General features: G+C 50.5%; 6 protein-coding genes across 6 annotated transcripts; 1 reads left to right on the top strand and 5 right to left on the bottom strand.

Annotated features, from left to right (window-relative positions):
• Positions 1-139: 139 nt before the first annotated feature.
• On the bottom strand, positions 140-1,181 carry N7532_003818 (intradiol ring-cleavage dioxygenase; the record flags this gene model as incomplete). The annotated part of the gene is made up of 4 exons (XM_056616312.1): positions 140-325; positions 385-452; positions 509-873; positions 934-1,181. The coding sequence occupies 4 exons, from the start codon at positions 1,179-1,181 to the stop codon at positions 140-142; spliced, it is 867 nt and encodes a 288-aa protein (XP_056476669.1).
• A 3,989-nt stretch (positions 1,182-5,170) lies between these two features.
• N7532_003817 (uncharacterized protein) lies at positions 5,171-5,873 on the bottom strand (the record flags this gene model as incomplete). The annotated part of the gene is made up of 3 exons (XM_056616311.1): positions 5,171-5,325; positions 5,382-5,651; positions 5,711-5,873. 3 exons carry the CDS (start codon positions 5,871-5,873, stop codon positions 5,171-5,173), a joined length of 588 nt encoding a protein of 195 aa, XP_056476668.1.
• Positions 5,874-7,050: 1,177 nt separating this feature from the next.
• On the bottom strand, positions 7,051-8,153 carry N7532_003816 (tRNA 2'-phosphotransferase; the record flags this gene model as incomplete). Its single annotated transcript, XM_056616310.1, has 2 exons — positions 7,051-7,929; positions 7,995-8,153. The coding sequence occupies 2 exons, from the start codon at positions 8,151-8,153 to the stop codon at positions 7,051-7,053; spliced, it is 1,038 nt and encodes a 345-aa protein (XP_056476667.1).
• A 670-nt stretch (positions 8,154-8,823) lies between these two features.
• Positions 8,824-11,892, bottom strand: N7532_003815 (uncharacterized protein; the record flags this gene model as incomplete). Its single annotated transcript, XM_056616309.1, has 4 exons — positions 8,824-10,244; positions 10,297-10,483; positions 10,531-11,279; positions 11,343-11,892. 4 exons carry the CDS (start codon positions 11,890-11,892, stop codon positions 8,824-8,826), a joined length of 2,907 nt encoding a protein of 968 aa, XP_056476666.1.
• Positions 11,893-14,539: 2,647 nt separating this feature from the next.
• On the top strand, positions 14,540-15,644 carry N7532_003814 (Efg1 domain-containing protein; the record flags this gene model as incomplete). Its single annotated transcript, XM_056616308.1, has 2 exons — positions 14,540-14,948; positions 15,013-15,644. The coding sequence occupies 2 exons, from the start codon at positions 14,540-14,542 to the stop codon at positions 15,642-15,644; spliced, it is 1,041 nt and encodes a 346-aa protein (XP_056476665.1).
• Positions 15,645-16,587: 943 nt separating this feature from the next.
• N7532_003813 (F-box domain protein) lies at positions 16,588-18,852 on the bottom strand (the record flags this gene model as incomplete). Its single annotated transcript, XM_056616307.1, has 1 exon — positions 16,588-18,852. One exon carries the CDS (start codon positions 18,850-18,852, stop codon positions 16,588-16,590), a length of 2,265 nt encoding a protein of 754 aa, XP_056476664.1.
• Positions 18,853-19,107: the final 255 nt, after the last annotated feature.

The following is a 19,107-nucleotide window of genomic DNA, read 5'->3' as shown; positions in this document are numbered from 1 at the left end:
GACTGGGATAGGAATGGTGTGATGATACATGGAACTTGTGATACTTTTTTCATGAATCTTATTCAAATTATGTACGGAGAACGCTTCGACCATAAATATGACAGAATTCCAAGGAAACGAATTACACCCGATATGCACTTTATTTCGCGTCAGCCACGAGCTTGACATCATAGTTGAGCTCTAGACCAGCTTGAGGGTCATCCTTGCGCTCGACAAAGTCCACGACCAGTGAGTCCTTGACAGCGAATACAGAGTCGTTGTCCAGGTACTTGTCTTTGCGGTCAAAGATCTGGGTTGTCAGAGGGCGGTAGCCATCATGAGTAGCCTATTCGGAAGTCAGCAATGGTCATTAAAGTCATAGCTAGCTATGCAAGAAGCACTCACAATGATGTGAATGTGAGCAGGGCGGAAGGGGTGGCGGTCCATCAGCTGAAGCATCCTGCCGGCGGGGCCTATATCATCCGTCAGTTTGCGCCTTCTTGTAGAATCCTCTCATGATCAGTCTTACCATCGTCGGGGACCGGGTAAGGTGTCGGCCGCAAGCAGTAGAAGTAATACCGACCGTCGGCATCAGTCTTGAACTTGCCGCGCAGGTTGAACTCCACCTGGTTCTCGTCCTGCTGCTCGTACAGACCGTTCGTCGAGGCCTGCCATACCTCGACCGTCGCGCCGACGAGCGGCGTCTTCGTCTCGAAATCCATCACCCGGCCGTGCATGAAGGCCATCTCACCGTCCTTGGGCTTGGTGACCACGATATCAGCGCCGTTCTCGCGGTACGGGGTATCGGCGCGGAAGAATGGGCCCAGAATGGCGGTCGCCGTGGGCGCATCTTTGGCTTCATCGGCGAGGGTGAAGGTGATCTCATCGACAAGACTGCGATTTAATTAGGAAACCGTTTTGTTTGTGATAACTCATCACTGGAGGTATTCTCACGACTCCAGCCCGATCACGTCGCAGACCAGCTGCCCCTCATTCCGCTTGTCGTCGCTCATCTGTCCCGCCCAATTCAGCAGCTTCACCCCGGCCATCCACTCATCCACGGTGAGTTCATTCTCGCGCGCAAAGTCGTGCACATGCTTAATGAGGCCGGTCATGAGCTGGCGCAGACGCGGCGAGGTCTTGGGACCCATCGAGTTGATGACATTGTCGGTGAAGTTGGGGTCGAACCGGTGTGTCGCCATGGTGAAGGTGAGCCGTGCGGCCTGTAGATGGGGGAAGGAGAGTATGGGGAATGGTTGCGACACTGTCGCGAGCGAGTATATATAGCGTGGGCCCTGCGCCAACGATGCGAGTGGCCGCGCCTGATCCGACGGAACTACTTGCTGCTTGAGCGGCAATCACGGATCATCAGCATTTCCGGAATGCCCCAGACGCCGTTGACCAACAAGTCGATGCTTATTCGAGGGCGACCCCGCAAAATCGTGGCACGGTGGCATGATTGGGTCCGTCGTGGTCGGAAGTCACCAGCTGCGCTTCCAAAGGTTGACGTCGGCTGGTGGCGGTTTGTTTTCGGATCGGAGAGGGCGTGGGCCGCTTCCGATCCCCTGCGTCGGATATCCAGCCTGCTTATACACAGTACCATACTTGTTATAGGTAACTAGTTAACTACCTCATTCGGATGAATAATTCCGGATGATTATCTGGAGTCCTCAAACGATGATCGGAGATTGGTTACGAATTGGGCCTTCTTACAAAGAGGCGTTCGGCCCCAATAGGACTGGTCCGTGTGACAGAAATACGATTCCGACAGAAATATGGAGATGGAACAGTGGTATAGATCGGATGGATGCTTCCATTGTGCACCAGTGTGATACCAGTTTCAACATTACATTATATTATCACCCATTATATACTGAATAGATTTAAGAGTTCCAGGTTACTTATACTCGCGACTGCCCCTCTCCCTCAACCGTCATTGCCATCCACAGAAGCATCAAGAGATCATCCACTTTCTCACACCATTCAGCGAGCTCCTGTTCAATCCCCGGATTCCCGGGGTTGGTAAGATCCTCCTCACACGCTGAAGATTGTCATAGCAAAAGCAAATCTCGCAGTCAATCCTCGCTCTCCTTTCTGTTTTCTCGCGTCCATTTCTTCATTATACCGCTTCTTCCACTCTTTGTTTGATGCCGCCTCCCAAAGTTCGCGGACACAAGGTAAGGCCATGTCGAAGAATTCCGGACAATCGCCTCTCGAAGGAGTCTGTGTGTCTACCTGAAGCAGCCAGTCGAATAGATAAAGAAGACAAGCAACTCTATAGAAACTTGGCATCCGGGGTCATAGAGGTACCGGGGGAAATGGTATACCTTCTTGTGCCCTCCACAAAGACCTATATATCGCGGGAGAGACATATATAATCTATGTCTAAGTCCCATGTTCGGATATCATCCCCTCGGCGAAGTTCTGACATAGAAATCGAGTCAGTGACACAAACTCATCAAACAGGAGCATTTGGCGGGTACAAAAACCTCACATGTATCAACCACCCACGCGGCATTATCGTGCGGCACACATGATACCATATACCATGGCGGCCTACAAGGCCTGCAGCATCCGTTCTTCGTCGTATCCATCGTACTGGTCATTCTTGAATATGCTATACATCAGATGGATACATCATGAACATACCTCCTCGCTCATTTGTCGCAGTTGCGTACATATTTGCTGCCACGCAAAGCCTTGGCTACCCGGCATTTGGGACTAGAACATATGGGTGAGATTGGCACAAATAGACAGCGGTTCCGGCAAGCATCGATGAGGCGATTCTGGAGGACATTCATCATGCGCTAGAAAGCAGGGAGGGTATATAAAAGGCGGCAACGTTTTAGCATCGGCCATAATGCAAGTATAATCAGTGAGTCGACTGAAAAGCATCTTCGTCGTTAGAGAGCCTTGATGGAGGGTTCTGACTCGCTGCGAAAGCTGTGGTTCGGCCGCCTTGCCGTTGGAAAGAGAATTGACTGAATTGGACACTGTGGGTACTCCCGAATGACTAGCTGAGGAGCCATCGATTCTGGAGTTTATGGTAGAAGGCTGGATGGTAGAAAGCCGTGGGGATACCAGAAAGTCCGCAAAGGAGAAACATGCTGGCTCGATATTGGCGGGTTGCGAGGTATGTGCCTCCAGTGTAGACACGAAAGACCCATCCAATGCCCCCGACAGATTGAAGAACGATGGGTTGTAACAGAATGGGTAAACAATTCTGGCATTTGTGCACGTGTTTCGGTCACTAGCATCTCATCGGATTCTGGCCCAAGCTGTATTTCATTTGAATTTGTAGATGTGCAAGATGTCTAATCCGGTGAAATAAAGAGCCCCAAGTTTACAGCCTCAGCCGCACCGGTTCCCTCATTAGGTCCGGGGTTATATGGATCTCGTGCAGGCCTAATAGGTTTGAAACCCCTCGGTCCATCGATTTTCAAGACGGAGCGGGGCTGAATAACGGTATAGTGACAGTCGTGACGGTGGCTGGCGCAACGCTCGCACGAGTCACCAATGAGCATTTCGACTCGGTTCTGCGATAGTGAACGCATGATTTAGTGCGTCGGACCAGCATACTCCCACATTGCCGGGGTTGCTGGGGTTAACGGACTTGAGGATTGAGAGAGTATGAGATGAGGATTGCAGTCGCGGTGGCCGTGGTGAGGGAGCTGCCGGCCAGATCGCCGTATTTTGTAGTTAATCAGCGTTTAGAATGCACTGGAGATCGCGATTAATGAGATCTATAGAGTCTGCTTGCAAGAATGCGCTCCCTATATAAGTCTTAGGACGTCCTTGGTATGGATAAATTACTAGTAGATGCCGTTTATTCACTTTATATAGATTTGGATCTGTTTGAAGTTTTATACGATGACCATCGCCTGTAAAAATTGCTTGATTACCGGCTGTTTAAGCGGTGGCGCCGCCCTTGCCGGTGTCTTCACAAACAAGGGTTACCATGTCTTTGCAATAGCCCACTCGCTGCTACAGTGCTCGCGCTCGATGTGACATCGTCCGAGTCGATCGCTGCAGCTGCCGAGATTGTCCGCAAGCAAATAGGCGGAAAGCTCGACGTTTTGATCAACAATGCTGGCCTTGGATTGGAGATGCCCTGTCTGGACACCTCGATAAGCCAGGCGAAGGAGCTTTTCGATCTCAATTTCTTTTCTGTTTTTGAGATGGTTCAGGTGATTAGACCCATTTTGGTGGAAGCTGGAGGTTGTACCGTTAATAATTCGTCTGTTGGTGGTCGTTTCCTATTCCATTCATTGGTATGTTATCTACGCAGAATTTTGGAGAAAGTCGTTTTTCCATTTAGGAATACATTGACACGTCTATACAGGTATATACCAGGCAACAAAGACCGCTCTCATCTGAGCCAGTGAAGTTTTGTGTCTCGAGATGGCACCTCTGGGAGTGCGTGTTCTCACACTTCTCACGGGCGGCGTCTGCACATACTTGTCCAATACCCCGGTCCTGGAGCTAGCAGAAGGCTCAGACTACCAATATCATCAAATGCATTATCGAAAAGCAACCAGAAAAGATACCATACAGTATTAGTCCTGAAGAATTCGCAAATGATGTCATACGCCAAGTTGAGAAGAACTCGACCGGCAAGTATTGGATCGGAGGAGGCGCCTTCATGGCTCGCTTGGCACTGTGGCTTCTACCCTAGTGGATAGTCGTAAGCTTTAATGTGTTTCTTTGTTATGCTGATTTCGTAACAGCTGAATTAGGGCCGGTTTTCGCTAGATTAAATGCCCTTTGCTGACCAATTAGCAAAAGAATATCAGAGTCGATTCAAAGAAAATAAGAAGAGAAATTAACGATTTTTGTCAGTACAGATACTTCCTTCGTTTCTAATTTACTTGTAATTATCAGTAATAAGATCAGTTAATGTCGAATATTTCAAGCATAACCCTGGCGAATCTTCAACTATCGTAGACGCTTAGCTTGAGTATAAAGAAGGAAATTTGTATTCAATCTCGCAGTAGCACTGAGTGCCATATCAGCAGCGTTTAAGGAGTGGTCAAAGCTCTATTATGCTTCCCAGATTCTTTCCTCCCACTCGTCCAAATCGTCCCAAGCCCCTCTCTATTCCGAATATAATGAAAAGTTCCAGTCCGAAACAACAGATCTCATAAGTGTTGAAAGAGATTAAAATTCACAAGAAATGATCCCATGAAATAATCTAAGCCCAACAGCGCCCCTCGACCTGAGTCTGGGGAGGACCAACATCAACAGTGCCGGGTCCATAGACATCGGTGACCGACTTGTCGACACCGTTGAAGGTGCAGTGCACACCACTGACATCGATCTCAATGTGGGAGATGCTTAGGACGTTGGCTGTGAAAATTAGTCTTTTGACTCGTTCAGAAAGTTGGGGTGCAAGAGAAACGTACAGATAACTGTGGAGGTGCCATCGGTGGGGAAGGTCTGCTCGAAGTGGGCATCGGCAGCACCGATGAAGTCCACAGTGACGCTACCGCGGCGCTGGGGTTGGGCGTCACGGCGCCAGAGCTTGGTGCAGTGGCCGGAGACTTGGGTCTGAGGAGGTCCAACGTCGACGTACTGGGCGCCAGTCACGGTGGTCTCGCCCTGGTCGATACCCTCGAAGGTGCAGGTCACACCGTCGGTGCTGGAGGAGATGTGCGAGATGCTCAGGGGGTTTGCTGGAATTACTCGTTAGTTTTCATGCTATACTGTAATTTATAAGCAGGCTAGGTCATACTGATATCGACGCTGGAACCGTCGGTAGGGAAGCTCTGGGTGAACTGAGCATCGGGCGCGATGAAGGTGATGTCTACGGGCTCATTGCCGGCGGAACGCTTCATGGGGCCGGCGCTGGCAGTAGCGACGGCAGCGGAGAAGATGATGATCTCGGAGAACTTCATTTTGGAAATGGGAAAGTTGTTCAAAATGTTTTTGAAGATGGTTGGGCTGATTAATGATTGTTGTGATTACTTGTGTTGTTGAACGATGATTCTTTAGGAGATGATGGGCCTTCTTATAACTTTCGAGAGCATCTGCCATGATGCTTATTGAGGCCCTGTGTGATAAATTTAGTAATACTTTCTATACCTTCTCGACATTCATGCGGATGGCCTTACGGGAATACGAATATGGTGACGTCGGGAGGTAGCGCATGCTGGGACTGTCTCAGCATATCAGCCTATGATAATGGTAACCAAAACCACATGGAGAGGCTGAGCCCCGCGTATACTTGCATCAGGTAGAAGGCCTACAATCTATGCAGCAGCAACTATGGGAAAAAAGGGCCTTAACCAACCCCAAGGCTGTTCCATAGTTAAAGAATACTAATTATAGTCGACTACCAAAAACCATTCAATCACGCGAGGGAAATACGTATACAATATTCGGGACAAGATGCGAATTACCATGGTTCTCATAGACTGTTTCAGACGTGAACAGCTTAGTAGTACTATGGTACGATTGCTGACTCTGTCCAAAAGCCATGGCAGGAGTACGAGGAACAGTAAACCATGCGGTCGGCTGTTTCATGACTGTCGCCTCGGGACACCGCGGATCCAACAGATGCGGATCAGGCCGGTGCGCAGCTGACCATACCCTGCGTTGTAAGGCAGGACATTGCAAGGTGCTCTATGGTACGGCTCCGAATAAAGCTGGCAGTGCAGACAGCCTCTCCCCGCAATTCGTCGGCTGCTTCCCCGCAATCGACCGATCGGCCTATGGTTGACCTCATTAGGCGACCACAACCAACCGCATTGCGGCTCGGCGATGAGCGCGTCATCCGATGCGCTGGCTCGAAAAAGATCGCGCCTGAGCTGGACCCGGCTGCATATTCGTGCGGCTCGATGGTTAGATTTAGTCAGATCTCGAGACGCTAGTCGAATGCGCCAATCGTCGTTGACGCCAAATGTATGAATACCAAATGTAGAAAGCAATGCGCCTCGTTGCACGGATCGGCTAAGAAGTATTCTAGGATACGTTAAGATTGAGTGCCCAAGTTAGTATACTGTAATGATATTTAGTTTTGATCGCCTCGGCTATGCAGGAGAACTATGCAAGTTATGTAGCACGGTGCTTTGATCATCGTCTAGTACCCTTGGAATTTCCCTTCTGAGCCAGATGCGCTGGTAGTTCCTGTAGTTCCTCCCCACGTTCCCAGATCTTCCCCAAGCCAGCCTTGCGCTCAACCACCACATCGAAGAAATCAACAGAGACATTCTTCACTGGTTGTCCGTTGGAATCTTCCTTGCCCTTAGGAACAGGCAGGCCTTCACTCAGGATAACACCATTCTCACTGCGCCAAAATGGACATCCAGCTGCGAGTGCCTTGCGCAAATTCAAATAAATCAGAACCTGTGCATCCTGCCGCATACCTGAAATGACCTGATTTTGGTCCTTTCCATCTTTTTCTTGGCCTTTATTCCGGTGTTGCTGCGCCGCTAGAACGGACTCTAGGGATGGCCCTGTGGCGAAATGGACATGATTACGCCTCATGCACTGTAGCCCACCTGACTGCAGGATAGCAGGCCATGCACCGTGGAATGTACCGTGGACCACAGTCTCCGGAAGCTTGGATTCATCTGCTAGAGAGAGCGGTTCGAGGAAGGATGCCGCTTCAACGCATTTAATACTGTGGCCTTGAGTCGCGCGGATGAGGAAATTGAACGGGTTGATGTCGGTGACAGACAAGGCCTGCTCTGTCGCATTCTGTTGATCTTCGCTCGACTCGGGCGCGTCTAGGGCCGACGCCGGAGGTTGGCCATCGTTTGCTGCCAGTTCTGCGTCCCCGTGGCCCGACCCCGGTGCCGTGGCAGGTGTGGTTGTCGCTTTTGTTGTAGACTCGGTCGGTTGGGCGGAAGGAATGTGGAGGAGAGCAAAGCGCTTCTTGTCGGAGGATGCCACGGCGTGACGCACTTCGTCGAATGTGACTTTGAGGGACTTGAGTTTCCTCCATGCTAGCTGGAATAGGTGCTTGGTTAATACCGGAATAAAGAGCTACTGCAGAGCAGTCAGAGATCACGTACCACGTCTGCCACATTCGCATACCCCTGAGCGTTCATCTTAAGGCCCTCCTTTTCGGCGGCATGTCGCAGCAGCAAGCTCATTGCCTTGGAGATCTGCACCTCCCGAGAGGGAGGGTGACCGCGGCCCCGCCGGTCCTTGTCTTTCGGCTGATCGGCCATGCTCAAGATTTTACGAGGGAGTTTGTCTGGGAAGTATGGATTTGCGGTTGATAACGCGTTGCTTGCGGGGAAGCGATGTGAAGCTCGGAATTTCCTCGAGATGTTCTGGCGGGGCAGCACTGCGTTAGTACGGACCGACCAGATAGCCGCGAGTAATTGAAAATAACTTTTTACCGAAGGCGATCCACCACAATCGAATCGTCTGACAATGGAAAGGAGTCGGGGTCTTGGAAAGGAAGGGCTAAATTGAGGACGTTTGCATTGACGTCGACATCCCACTCGAAATTTTGGAGATAGCGATAAGCAAGTGGGGCACCAAATCAACAATATGGGGATCGCTACAACCACACCACTCCAGGCAGAATCTACTTGATGAGAGACCAGACCAGGTACACTGCCATTTTCGACATTTATATTAACCTCCATCATGCTACTGATTAATTACTCTACATTCTACTACCACCAAGGTAACAATTTTGCGCAGTTACTATCCAGCTTTCTTCTCGATCAGCCGCATGGTCACCTACACATCATCGCTCAATGGCTAGAAGCTCCAAGATTGAAAACTAATGCTGTACATTCTCGCTAATGAATGGGTATCGGGTATCGAAGACACATTGAACTCCGCAGCCCTTCAAAGAAACAACATATTCCCGTGATATAGAAAGGATCAACGATCGCAGATACAATTGCACTCTGCGACAGGGCAGATTCGGTGCCGGGCAAACCATTCGTGTGCATGGTCCGCATGGTATCCGTGGTTACAGTTGATGCAAAAGACAACGAATCGCCGCATCACTTCGGTCCGGGTGGGCTTGCGAGAGCCAGCTTCCGCATCAGCGGCAATGCCAGCTCGCGAATTTGGATCGGGCGAGCCGAGCCAGAGGTTGCAAACGCCGCAACGTGGCATGTGGCGGCCACAGCGAGGGCAGACGGTTCCAGACAAGGCGCCGGGGCCGAGCGGGTGGCCGACAGTGGGATGGACAGTCTCACCGCTGGTCGAGGGAGAAATTTGAGAGGAGGAATCGTGCTGGGTGAGAGGTCGGGTGCAGTAGTTACAGGTTAGACTGACCTGCTGCGGCGGTGGAGCGACAAGTTTGCGCCCATCCACAGTGACTGCGAAGCGCCGAGAGTTGACATCGAAGCGGGCACGTTCCAGCTGGAGCTTCCAGGAATTCATCGATCGTCGATAGGTCTCGCGCCATGCTTCAAATTTGGCGACATATGGTTCATGGCTAATAAGCCGGGGAACCGTATGGCTCATGGCCAAGGTTGGAGTTTGGACATCATTGAACTTTTCGATGTAAGATTGGAACAGGCCAATGGCCAAGTGGCCCAAGCCTGTGAGAATGATACCTTCGATGTCACCTTGCTTGATTGCTTCCGCGGTGGCCTCTTTCACATAGATTGTCAATTCATCATCAGGTAGCCAGCGAAGAGCAACTTCGACCCGATACTTCAGGGGTAAAGTGTCCTCTTTAATCACGGCGTGCCAGTCACCCTTGCTCACGAGGGCAAGGATTGCGCGCGAGTATGGATCGGTTAGTTCTTTAGAAATCTCGGCGCACGTTTCTTCCCAATCGGTACTGTTTTCGCCTTTCGTAGCACCTGCGGCACCGGCAATGGCCATGGCCAACAGCTTATGAGCCTGGGTAGGCTCATTGCTTCGAAGGCCCATATATGCCAGTTTTGGTTCGTCTTGAAAGATAGCCAGTGCAGCAGCTTTAGTATGCTGGTTTTCTGACGAGAGGTTCCGGACAGACTCCTCAAGTTCCTTATGGGATTGAGCCGCTCCACAAAGACGCAAGCAGAGGCGACGGTGTTCGGGGAATTTCGTATCGCATACTTTGACCTCTGGGAGATTCAACAGATCGACTAGATGCTTGATAATTTGCTTTGGATCGACAGAAGTCGAGCCAACACGGCGCCGTTCAAAGCCTTCGCCTTCTCCAATGTCAGATAAATCGGTCGAAATCGCTAATTGCAAGGGAGACAAACCTAGGTCATTGGTCCAGACGTTGCTCACGCCCACATAGTTCATGTCTACTCCATGTACGACCATGGATGATCCAGCAGAATCGTTTCGGGCGCCTGTGGAAATTGTCAGAGCTTTGTACGTCAAATAGATCGGGGCTAATCTTACGTTCAACCCATGCCCAAAAATCCTGCAGGGCAGGATCGTCTTTCACAATCTTTTGGTTTCGTGCTTCGTCAAAGAGATATCCCTCCTTAGCCCGATACTGGTTGACTGTGGACAAAGTTAAGGCCTCCTTCGCGGTCAAAAGTGCTCCCATTGTACCTAGAGAGAGCCCCTTTCCCTGTTCTCTCGGCTTGGGACTGGTTCATTGCCCATAACTCTGGAATCAGACGTATCTACTGAGCTTGATAGAGCACGAGTCCTGATATTTTCAACGAGTTCGGCAATAGGAGATATTTTCTCAGAGAGAGGATGGATAGTTCGGAACTCGGAACGTTCATTTCCGTTCGAAAGACCACAAGCCAAGACGCCCTGGGAGGATAGAGAGACGGGCGGACATGGTGGGCGACCGGTGACGATATGAGGCTGTCCATGGCCATCCAGTGCGATTGCGTTGGCTTGTGAGGTGAACCGGAAATTCAAGAAATCAAAAGACACTACCCTGTCTTTCTCTTGACAACCTCGAGTTGGATGATCGAAGGGCACACACACGTCCCGGACGTATTTTGTGTAAATGGGCTCTGGGTAGTTCTTGAAAGTGCCCTGACCGAGAGTCTCGTCAATTGATGAACGGAATTCTTCAGACAGATGATCCTTTGCGATATCAAATGTTTTGAAGTGGCCGGTATTAGAGAGCGCGCCCAGGCAGCCTCGGTTGGTTTTGGAGAAGCGTACACTCCAGATGGACGTTTTGGAGTTGAACACGTCCTTCAATTGCAGAGCGGCTGCCGCCTGGTTGGAGTCGGGACTGCTTGTTGATGATACCACAGATGTTGAGGTGAGCCTAGTTCCTACGCGCCGATCCCACACACTTATGGTGCTCTCATTTGCAGTTGTGCATGACGCGATGTAGTTCTCGTCCAGCCAATCGATCGCTAGGTTGTGAACACATCGAGTAGGGAACTGTAGAGATGGATTACCGGGCCCCTCTGCATAGACATTTAGTTAATATATGTCAAAATGGATAACTCCCAACAGCCAGTGAAACATACCTCGAAGATCATAGATCCGGACGAATTGGCCTTTCACTCCAGTCACTACCGTATCCGGTTGATCTCGGAAGAACTTGATACTGGTAATGGGTTCCGAGCTGGCCAGTTTCCTCAGAGGTTCAGGGAAACCCCTGGTACCACCAGAAGGACCCAGTCGCTGGTTCACATCCCAGATGTTCAAACAGAAGTCATTTCGAACACGATCAAGACCAGAAGCCACCAGACCATGTGTGCTAAAGGCCACAGCATTACAGTATCGCTGATTGCGAACCGGAAAAGATAGTGATTCTTTGGGGTCGGCATCGAGTCGCAAGATCGTAGCTTCGCCAGACGACTGGCCGACAGCGATGAGGTTCTCGTTGGAGGTGGACCAATCGAAAGCGCGGAAAGGAGGAACGTTGGTCAGAGTAGAGAGTACATCATGGCGCACATTCCAGCCATCGAATCCAGTTACCCTGCAAAGACGAAATGACTTGCCGGTCACGTCCACGGAGAGGTACCGCTGCTCCGCAGCGGACGAGCTCGGCGACCAGCGAATTGCGGACTCCATTGTGCCGGGACGTTGTTGAGGAGTCGGCGATCGAGCTGCTTCGGAGGCCGGAGCCTCGATTCTGTGAGTTGCAGCTCAGTAGCTAAGTACTTTGGGCGGAGCGGAGCGGTGGTGAGGGGACGATTTGAAGGGACGCGGTGTTATCGTCATGCGAACGGCCGGGCGCTCATTGGTTCGCATACCTTGGCTACCCGATCTGGGGTTGGCCGATTGCCGCCTTGGTATTCAGGCAAAATTTCGGTAAATCATTCTGCCGATGCCGATGCACATACTACAGTATGGTAGCTAGAGTCTTGAACCCTGGGAGGAATTTATGCGACCTATCTATAGAGGGATTGAAAGGTACGTACATTTACGTGAAGTGCCGGATTTAGTCTGGGGCGCTTCATATACTACATATACTACATACGAATGTTTTTTTCGGATGCAAGGAATCAGAAGGGCCGCGATGGGGTTCATGGAACTCTGATGAACTGACTCCGACAGAATTGCTTGCTGTCACGGTAGATTCATGCTTCATAGACTCATTTTCAACTTGCACCGCAATCCTGCTGACTAAGAAAAACCTCGTTAACGTAACCCGTAAGCGAGTGGATCATGTAAGCCAGCGGATCACTTACCCAACTACCCAGCCACGAAAATATATATAAAATAACCACCAACCAATATATTCAATTAACACTGTTCACACACTAATTAGGGCACCTAGTTCTCTTATGCCCTATATTCCAACAATTTGAACACCTCGGCGGCGCTCTCTGATTGGCCGAATTCGCTACCGCAGCCGCCGCCGTATTGTCTATGATCTCTGCTTCAACACCATTTGCCTCCTTCTCAATACGCTCCTGAGCCTCACCAACAGTCATCCCACCATTATTAGCTATTCGCCGATTTGGTAATGCCCTTTTTCGCTTTTGGTGGGCATTTTCAGCGCGTAACCGCTCATTCTCATTGCTTACTAGAGCAACCTGATGAATTGCTTGTTCAGCGCCCTTGATTAGCTGCTGTAACGCAATCTTAGCAGGACTTGGGGGCGTATATGAGCGTTGCCGTAGTAGTGTTTTGATTGAAGAAGCCTGCCGTCGGATATCAACTGGATGAATTGGCGTGTGAGGTATGAAATCGCGGCTACTATCACTACCACGGCTGGTTGGAGGGGTTGGTGTTCGAAGCTGAATATCAAGAATATTAAGCACTCGCTGTGGCTGATATGGTATAAGTCCTGCAGCGGCGAAGCTATTTGATATCGTAGCTGGTTTATATACCTCTGTACGCGTCTGAGGATATGAGGCCAGAAAATCAAGCTTATCAATATGATTAACGCCATTTCGCATCTTAGCCTGAACGTGTTGTCCGTATAGCCGTTTCAAAACAGCAAAACAGCCAATATCGAGAGGTTGAAGTAAATGAGAAGAGTGCGGAGGCATACAGATTGGAATAATCTGGTTTTGCTGGCAAATATCGTCGAATTGAGGTGTAACATGGCTTCCGTGGCCATCCATCACTAATAGCCGCCATACCCCATGTCGACAGTTGGTAGTATGCGGAATAAAGTGTTTTTCAAGCCAAGCAAGACCAATTTGATCCGTAGTCCAGCCATTTGCACTAACTTCAAAGCGCCAGTCTCTTGGCGGAGTAGTAAACCACGCTGAGTTGAAGTTTTTGCCTTTAAAGATAATAGTCGGCGGGAGAACATTAGATCGGTTAATACACTCGATCGCTGTAACCCACTCTCGATTACCTGGCTGCATAAGCTTCCTTTTGCCGTAGTATTCAGCACGTGTGACTACACGTGAAGTGCTTGCTAGGCCCATTGCGAAGCCAGTTTCGTCAAAATTCCAGATATCATTCTCATGAATACCATATTGAATAATGACCTGTCGGAATCGATCAAACCACTCTTGTATAATCTTCGGATCCTCACATAACGCGCGTTTGTAGTCATATCGACGTGAAAAGCGTGTTTTGAGCTCAGGGCAGCGTTGGATATAGTTATATACCCATTTACTACCAACCGACTGAGGCGTGCGTTCTCCACGTTTTAAGAGCAGTATATTGGCCATTTCTCGCACCATATCTTGCCTAGGCGCAACACCACGTGAATCCAGCGAAATTATCCATTTTTGAAGCGATTCCTCTTCCAATTGGGTTAATTTGTGGTTGTTGGCGCGTGTGGTAGAGCGAAACGCGCCTCCTTTCATACGGCGTTGTAGTGTGGTATATGGAACGTCGAATTGCTTCGCTGCTTCGCGAATAGAAGTAATTTCGTCATTTTTGAGAGCTTGTATAGCAAGTAGGATTCGGCCTTCCTGCTCAGTCGAATTTTGTTGAGATTGAGTGCGAATTGGTGGCATGGTATGTGGTTGAATAGGACGCGTTGCAGAACGCGGTCGGAAATTGGGCGGGTGATCCGCTCGCTTACATGATCCACTCGCTTACGGGTTACGTTAGTTAGTTAATTTGAAAATCACTGCAATTCGACCGTGATTTTCAAATAGAGGTTTTTCTTAGTCATTAAACTTCAGCTCAAATGGGCTAGGCGGTCAACGCCCATCATCGCTGTGGATCGGGCGGTAAGATCAACCGCGGACATTTACTTTTTTTCAGCAAGCTCCAATTTCGGTGTTTTCTCGCCAGCATCACCACAATGTCATTCGATCCTCGCCGTGAGCGCAGCTCCTCGAAGCGCAAGGTCCGCGACGGTCCTGAGGAGGCTCTTTGCCGCAAGAAGCACCAGCGAAAGGCTGCCGACAGCGACGACGAAGACATGCAGTACGAGGATTTCGGTAGCGGAGGCGAGGATGCTCCGTCGAAGTCGAGCCGCAAGTCCACGGGGAAGTCCGCGCTGCGAGAAGAGAAGGACTACCCGTCTGTCAATGATCTGAAGAGACGCATTCGGGATGTCAAGCGCCTTCTCAACAAGAGTGATTTGCCGGCCGATGCCCGCATTCTCCAGGAGCGCGCTCTGGCAGGGTATGAAGAGGACCTTGCTCAGGAGACGGCGCGTCGGGAGCGGTCGACGATGATCAAGAAATATCACTTTGTCAGATTCCTTGGTATGTTTAAGCATATCTTTCGGACGTTTTGGTATCCGACGCTAACCATTGTGCCTCGATTTAGATCGCAAGACGGCCACCAAGCAATTAAACCGACTTCTTCGACGGGAGAAAGAGGGAAAGCTCGACTCTCAGAAGAAATCATCTCTCGAACGCAAGATTCATGCCGCTCGAGTCAACCTGAACTACACCATCTACTACCCTCTCACCGAAAAATACATTGCGCTCTACCCAAAGTCAAAGGGCAAGGATTCGGAGGACGCAGCTGCAGACTCGGGATCCGAGTCCGATGATCAGTACAACCAAAAAGATGCGGAGAGCGAAAAGCCCGCTCTTTGGTCTGTCGTTGAGAAGTGCATGAAAGAGGAGACCCTGGATCGTCTTCGAGAGGGTAAATTGAACATCGGTCCTGATGGTAACCCGGTCGCACCTAGTAAAAAGGCTGCACCCAGCGCACAAAGCAAAAAGCCCAAGGCCGAGAAACCCAAGAGCGAGAAGACGAAGAACGACAAGCCGAAGTATGAGCCCAAGAACGCAAAACAAGACGAAGCCAAGCCCACCACCCGAAGAGAAAGACGTGCCGACAAGCGGGACCAATACGGTCAACGGGAACACCAGCGTCTGCAAGGCAAGGGTCGTCACCACGTGGCTGCACCTGCCGATGGAGACGAGAGTGATGGTGGTTTCTTTGAATGAGTTCGCTTGCTATGCAAGCGGATGCTTGTACGGTTGTTCTTTGTCTGTGTCCTCCACTTGATATCCCATTTAGCATTGCATCTACGTGGCCCAGTGTCAACCAATGTATCTCAATCTGGCTAGTTTTCAAGCTCTTTCTGGCTATCCAGCTACTCTATAGTGATATTTTCATTCCAGATGCCCCTGTCGAGATCCAGCATCTATCTTGACAAAAGGTAGATCTTTTCCTGACTGGCAATTGTTCGAAGCGGGCATTAAGGTCGACATGAAGAATCAATTCATCATATCCACTACTAATGGCATTGAACAGATTGATGATTACCAAAACTGCTATTTCGTTTAATATCTGATGCCGATAACACCAGCCCTAGATTCAACTGGACACTGGGTCATACATGGTCGATTGAATTCTTTCAGGAAAAGCTACGCGAATTCGTATAAAGTAGCTAGTTCCGATAGAGCTTGGAATATGACCTCGTAAGAGCTATCAATGTTTCAAATAAAGCCATTTATAATGAGGATAGCTAGATTGAGTAACTCCCACCCTCGCCATTCTAAGAGTATGCCAACGCGGTAAGCTTGTAGATGGATAAGAATATCGGTAGAATAAAAAAAAAAAAAAAAAAAAAAAGCTCAAGGAAATAACCCTAGCAAATAGCAGCGCCAGTAGCCAGGCTGTAGATAAGAAAAATAAACTGAAGAAGACGAAGAGGCAAAGAAAATGGAAAAATGAGAAGAACAAGAGACTTCCATCAAGGAGCGAATCCCGTCCTCGAGATCATGCCGTGCGTATTTCATAACTTCGGGTGACGTCGTCATAGTCAGTGATCCAGCACTGAGATAATTGTTCGGTGAGAATGAATGATGATAAATGGAAAGGTGGTACATCCCACAGATTGAAGATAGCGAAAGATGCCACAGCAACAGCCCCTTGGAAAGAGTCCTACATCACCGTGCACCCACCGCTCTGGGCGCGGCGACGACCTCCCCGAGGATGGTAGACTTCACTCTCAGAGTCCTCATCATAGCCATAGAACTGGAATAGCTCCTCTGCTTCGCGAGCTCGACGTCTCCGTCGTCGAGCGCCTGCGCCTGCAATCCCCGCTTCTTCGTGGATCATCATGTAGTCGGCCCATTTGCGGTCAATCCGACTAGCTGATTGGAGGTCTCCGCGCAGAACGCGCTTCGTATGCTCATTGACGGTCTGCTGCCAGCCATAGAAACACTTGAGTTGGATGATCTCGTTGGGATAGGTGGGAAGAGGCGGCGGGGGTGTTGAGTTCGGCGTGACAAAGGCGCTTGTCGTTGGAGACGAGCCGTCTTCGGAGACTTGAGTGACCGTTGCAATGGGCTGAACAGGTTTTCGGGAGCGAGGAATGCGTGCATTGCTGGACAGGACTTCCCTAACACCCGCCCAGGTTACGTTGGCGCAGTCGAAGACGACTAGCCGCAATCCGACCTTGGGAAGTTCACTGCCGTATCCGCGTTTGCGGAGCTGGAAACTCGCCTCCATGAGGGTCAAATCGGAGACTTTGGTGTTGTCCATTTCCACGGAGCGCAGCTTTGGGCAGTTCTTCATCAAGGCAAGCATGCCCGTATCGCCGAGGCTTTCGCAGAAGCTGATGTTCAGGTGTTCGAGGGACTGGCTGCATGGTGCCTGGGCAAGCTCGGTAAGAACCTCGTTCGTAAGTTTGCCGAGGTCCTCCAGTTCCAGGTGGGATAGTTTAGGCGTTGTGCGAATAACATCGATGATGGCGGAATCCGTCAGCTTGGCACATTGGGAGACCTGCAGGCCTTCCAAGTTGGGAACGTTGTATGCGAGGTATCTCAGCCCCTTATCCGTCAGCGCCTTGCATTGGTGGAGGTCCAGGTGTCGTAAACGACGAGGGGGAGCGATCGGACGGTTGCTGAGCAGGTCGATCTTGGGATTCTTTCCATGCATCAGCATCTCCAAGCTCCAGTCGAACATGTATTTGTTGCTGAAAATGAGTCGCTCCAGGTTGTTGCGCTTGTGCATTACTTTCATCAGTTGATCATTAAAATATCCGGTCTCGCTGGCACGGAGATCCTTCAGTCGTTTACAGGCCCCAACGACGTAGGTTAATCCCTTGTGAGCGACATTGGTACAGAACGAGACGTTCAGAATTTCAAGCTGAGGGCAGGACTCCGAAATGGCTTTCAGCGTATCGTTGTCGGCACTCTTCAGCCCGGAGAGATTGATATACTCAAGGCGAGAGTTGTTGCGAAGGAAGTTGTGCAGGGGGCGCTGCGATATGCGACAGCCCTCGAGTGAGAGCTTAACTACATTCTGGCAGAGTTTGGCAATGCGCTCACCGTGAGCCGACGCCCATTGAGTCTGCATCTGTACACAGCCCCGAATGTTGAGATCCCGGAGGTAGGGTCCACCTGAGGTGATTAAATTGACTAGATCGCTACCAGGAATTTTCTGATAGTAATCTGCCGTATCAATCTTGGCCCACAGTTGGCCATCGTAACACATCTCGTTCCACGTCTTTGAGACAGCAGAGCAACGCACGAGCTCGCAGGGCTTGAGGTAACTAAAGACCTCCAGCTGGATTTCCTGCGGCATCGCATCCCAGAAATTCAGCTGCGGCTTTAACTTCGATTCGGACCGAGATCTTGATTTAGATACGAGCTGGGATGTTGATTTCGATCCGAGCTGTGACTCCTGAAGTCCTCCGACCGACTCAACCTTGACGACATCGGGAGTCAGACTGCATGGTGGCTCCTTCGGGGAGGCCGGTCGAACGTCGACTGGCAAAGGAATCGTTCTAGGCTGGGAAACATTGGGCGACTCGATCCCGACGATCCGATTGAGATTGTTGATGTCAAGCGATTCCCCCGATGACCCCGCGAGGCCTGGAGTCGCCGGTCGGGGGCTGAAAGCATGATAAGACTGAGGCTGAGAAGACTCGGAGTTGCCATTTCCTAGGCATGGCGAGTATGCGGAGGATGATAACGAGACACACGATAAGGAAGCCTTGTGGTCCCGGCGATAACCGGTGGATGCAGATCGTCCGCGGCGGGTCAACGTCGGGCTGGACGACATGCGCTGGAGGCTCTGCAGTAGTCGATGCCGGCCCTTTAATTTCGGCGGCTGTTCGAGCGGGATCTCTCCATTCGGTGCGGTCGAGTTGGCTGCCATTTCAGGGGAGGGCGCGATTTCATCCCTCGTGTGGGCGACCATGGTGACTGGAGTGGTGGCCTATCGCGGGCGGACGGAATTAGTATATGGTGCCACTAGCATCAATGAGAATATATGGGAGCGGAACGACACACCTGCACTCAGAGGGGCATAGTAGTGTAACGAAGGAAATAGTGATCAGTCTGCCGGTCGGAGTCTTGTGGACTGCAGGCGAAGAGGAAGGAGCGACGTTGAAAGAGAAGCCCACACGAGATTGGAATTCGGGGGCCCGCGGCCGGTCAACCGTGGCTCTCCCGG

Source organism: Penicillium argentinense, assembly GCF_028826775.1.
Source record: "Penicillium argentinense strain IBT 30761 chromosome Unknown utg000004l_segment0_segment0, whole genome shotgun sequence".
NCBI classification, from domain to species: domain Eukaryota; kingdom Fungi; phylum Ascomycota; class Eurotiomycetes; order Eurotiales; family Aspergillaceae; genus Penicillium; species Penicillium argentinense.
This window is presented reverse-complemented; position numbering and strand designations above follow the sequence as displayed.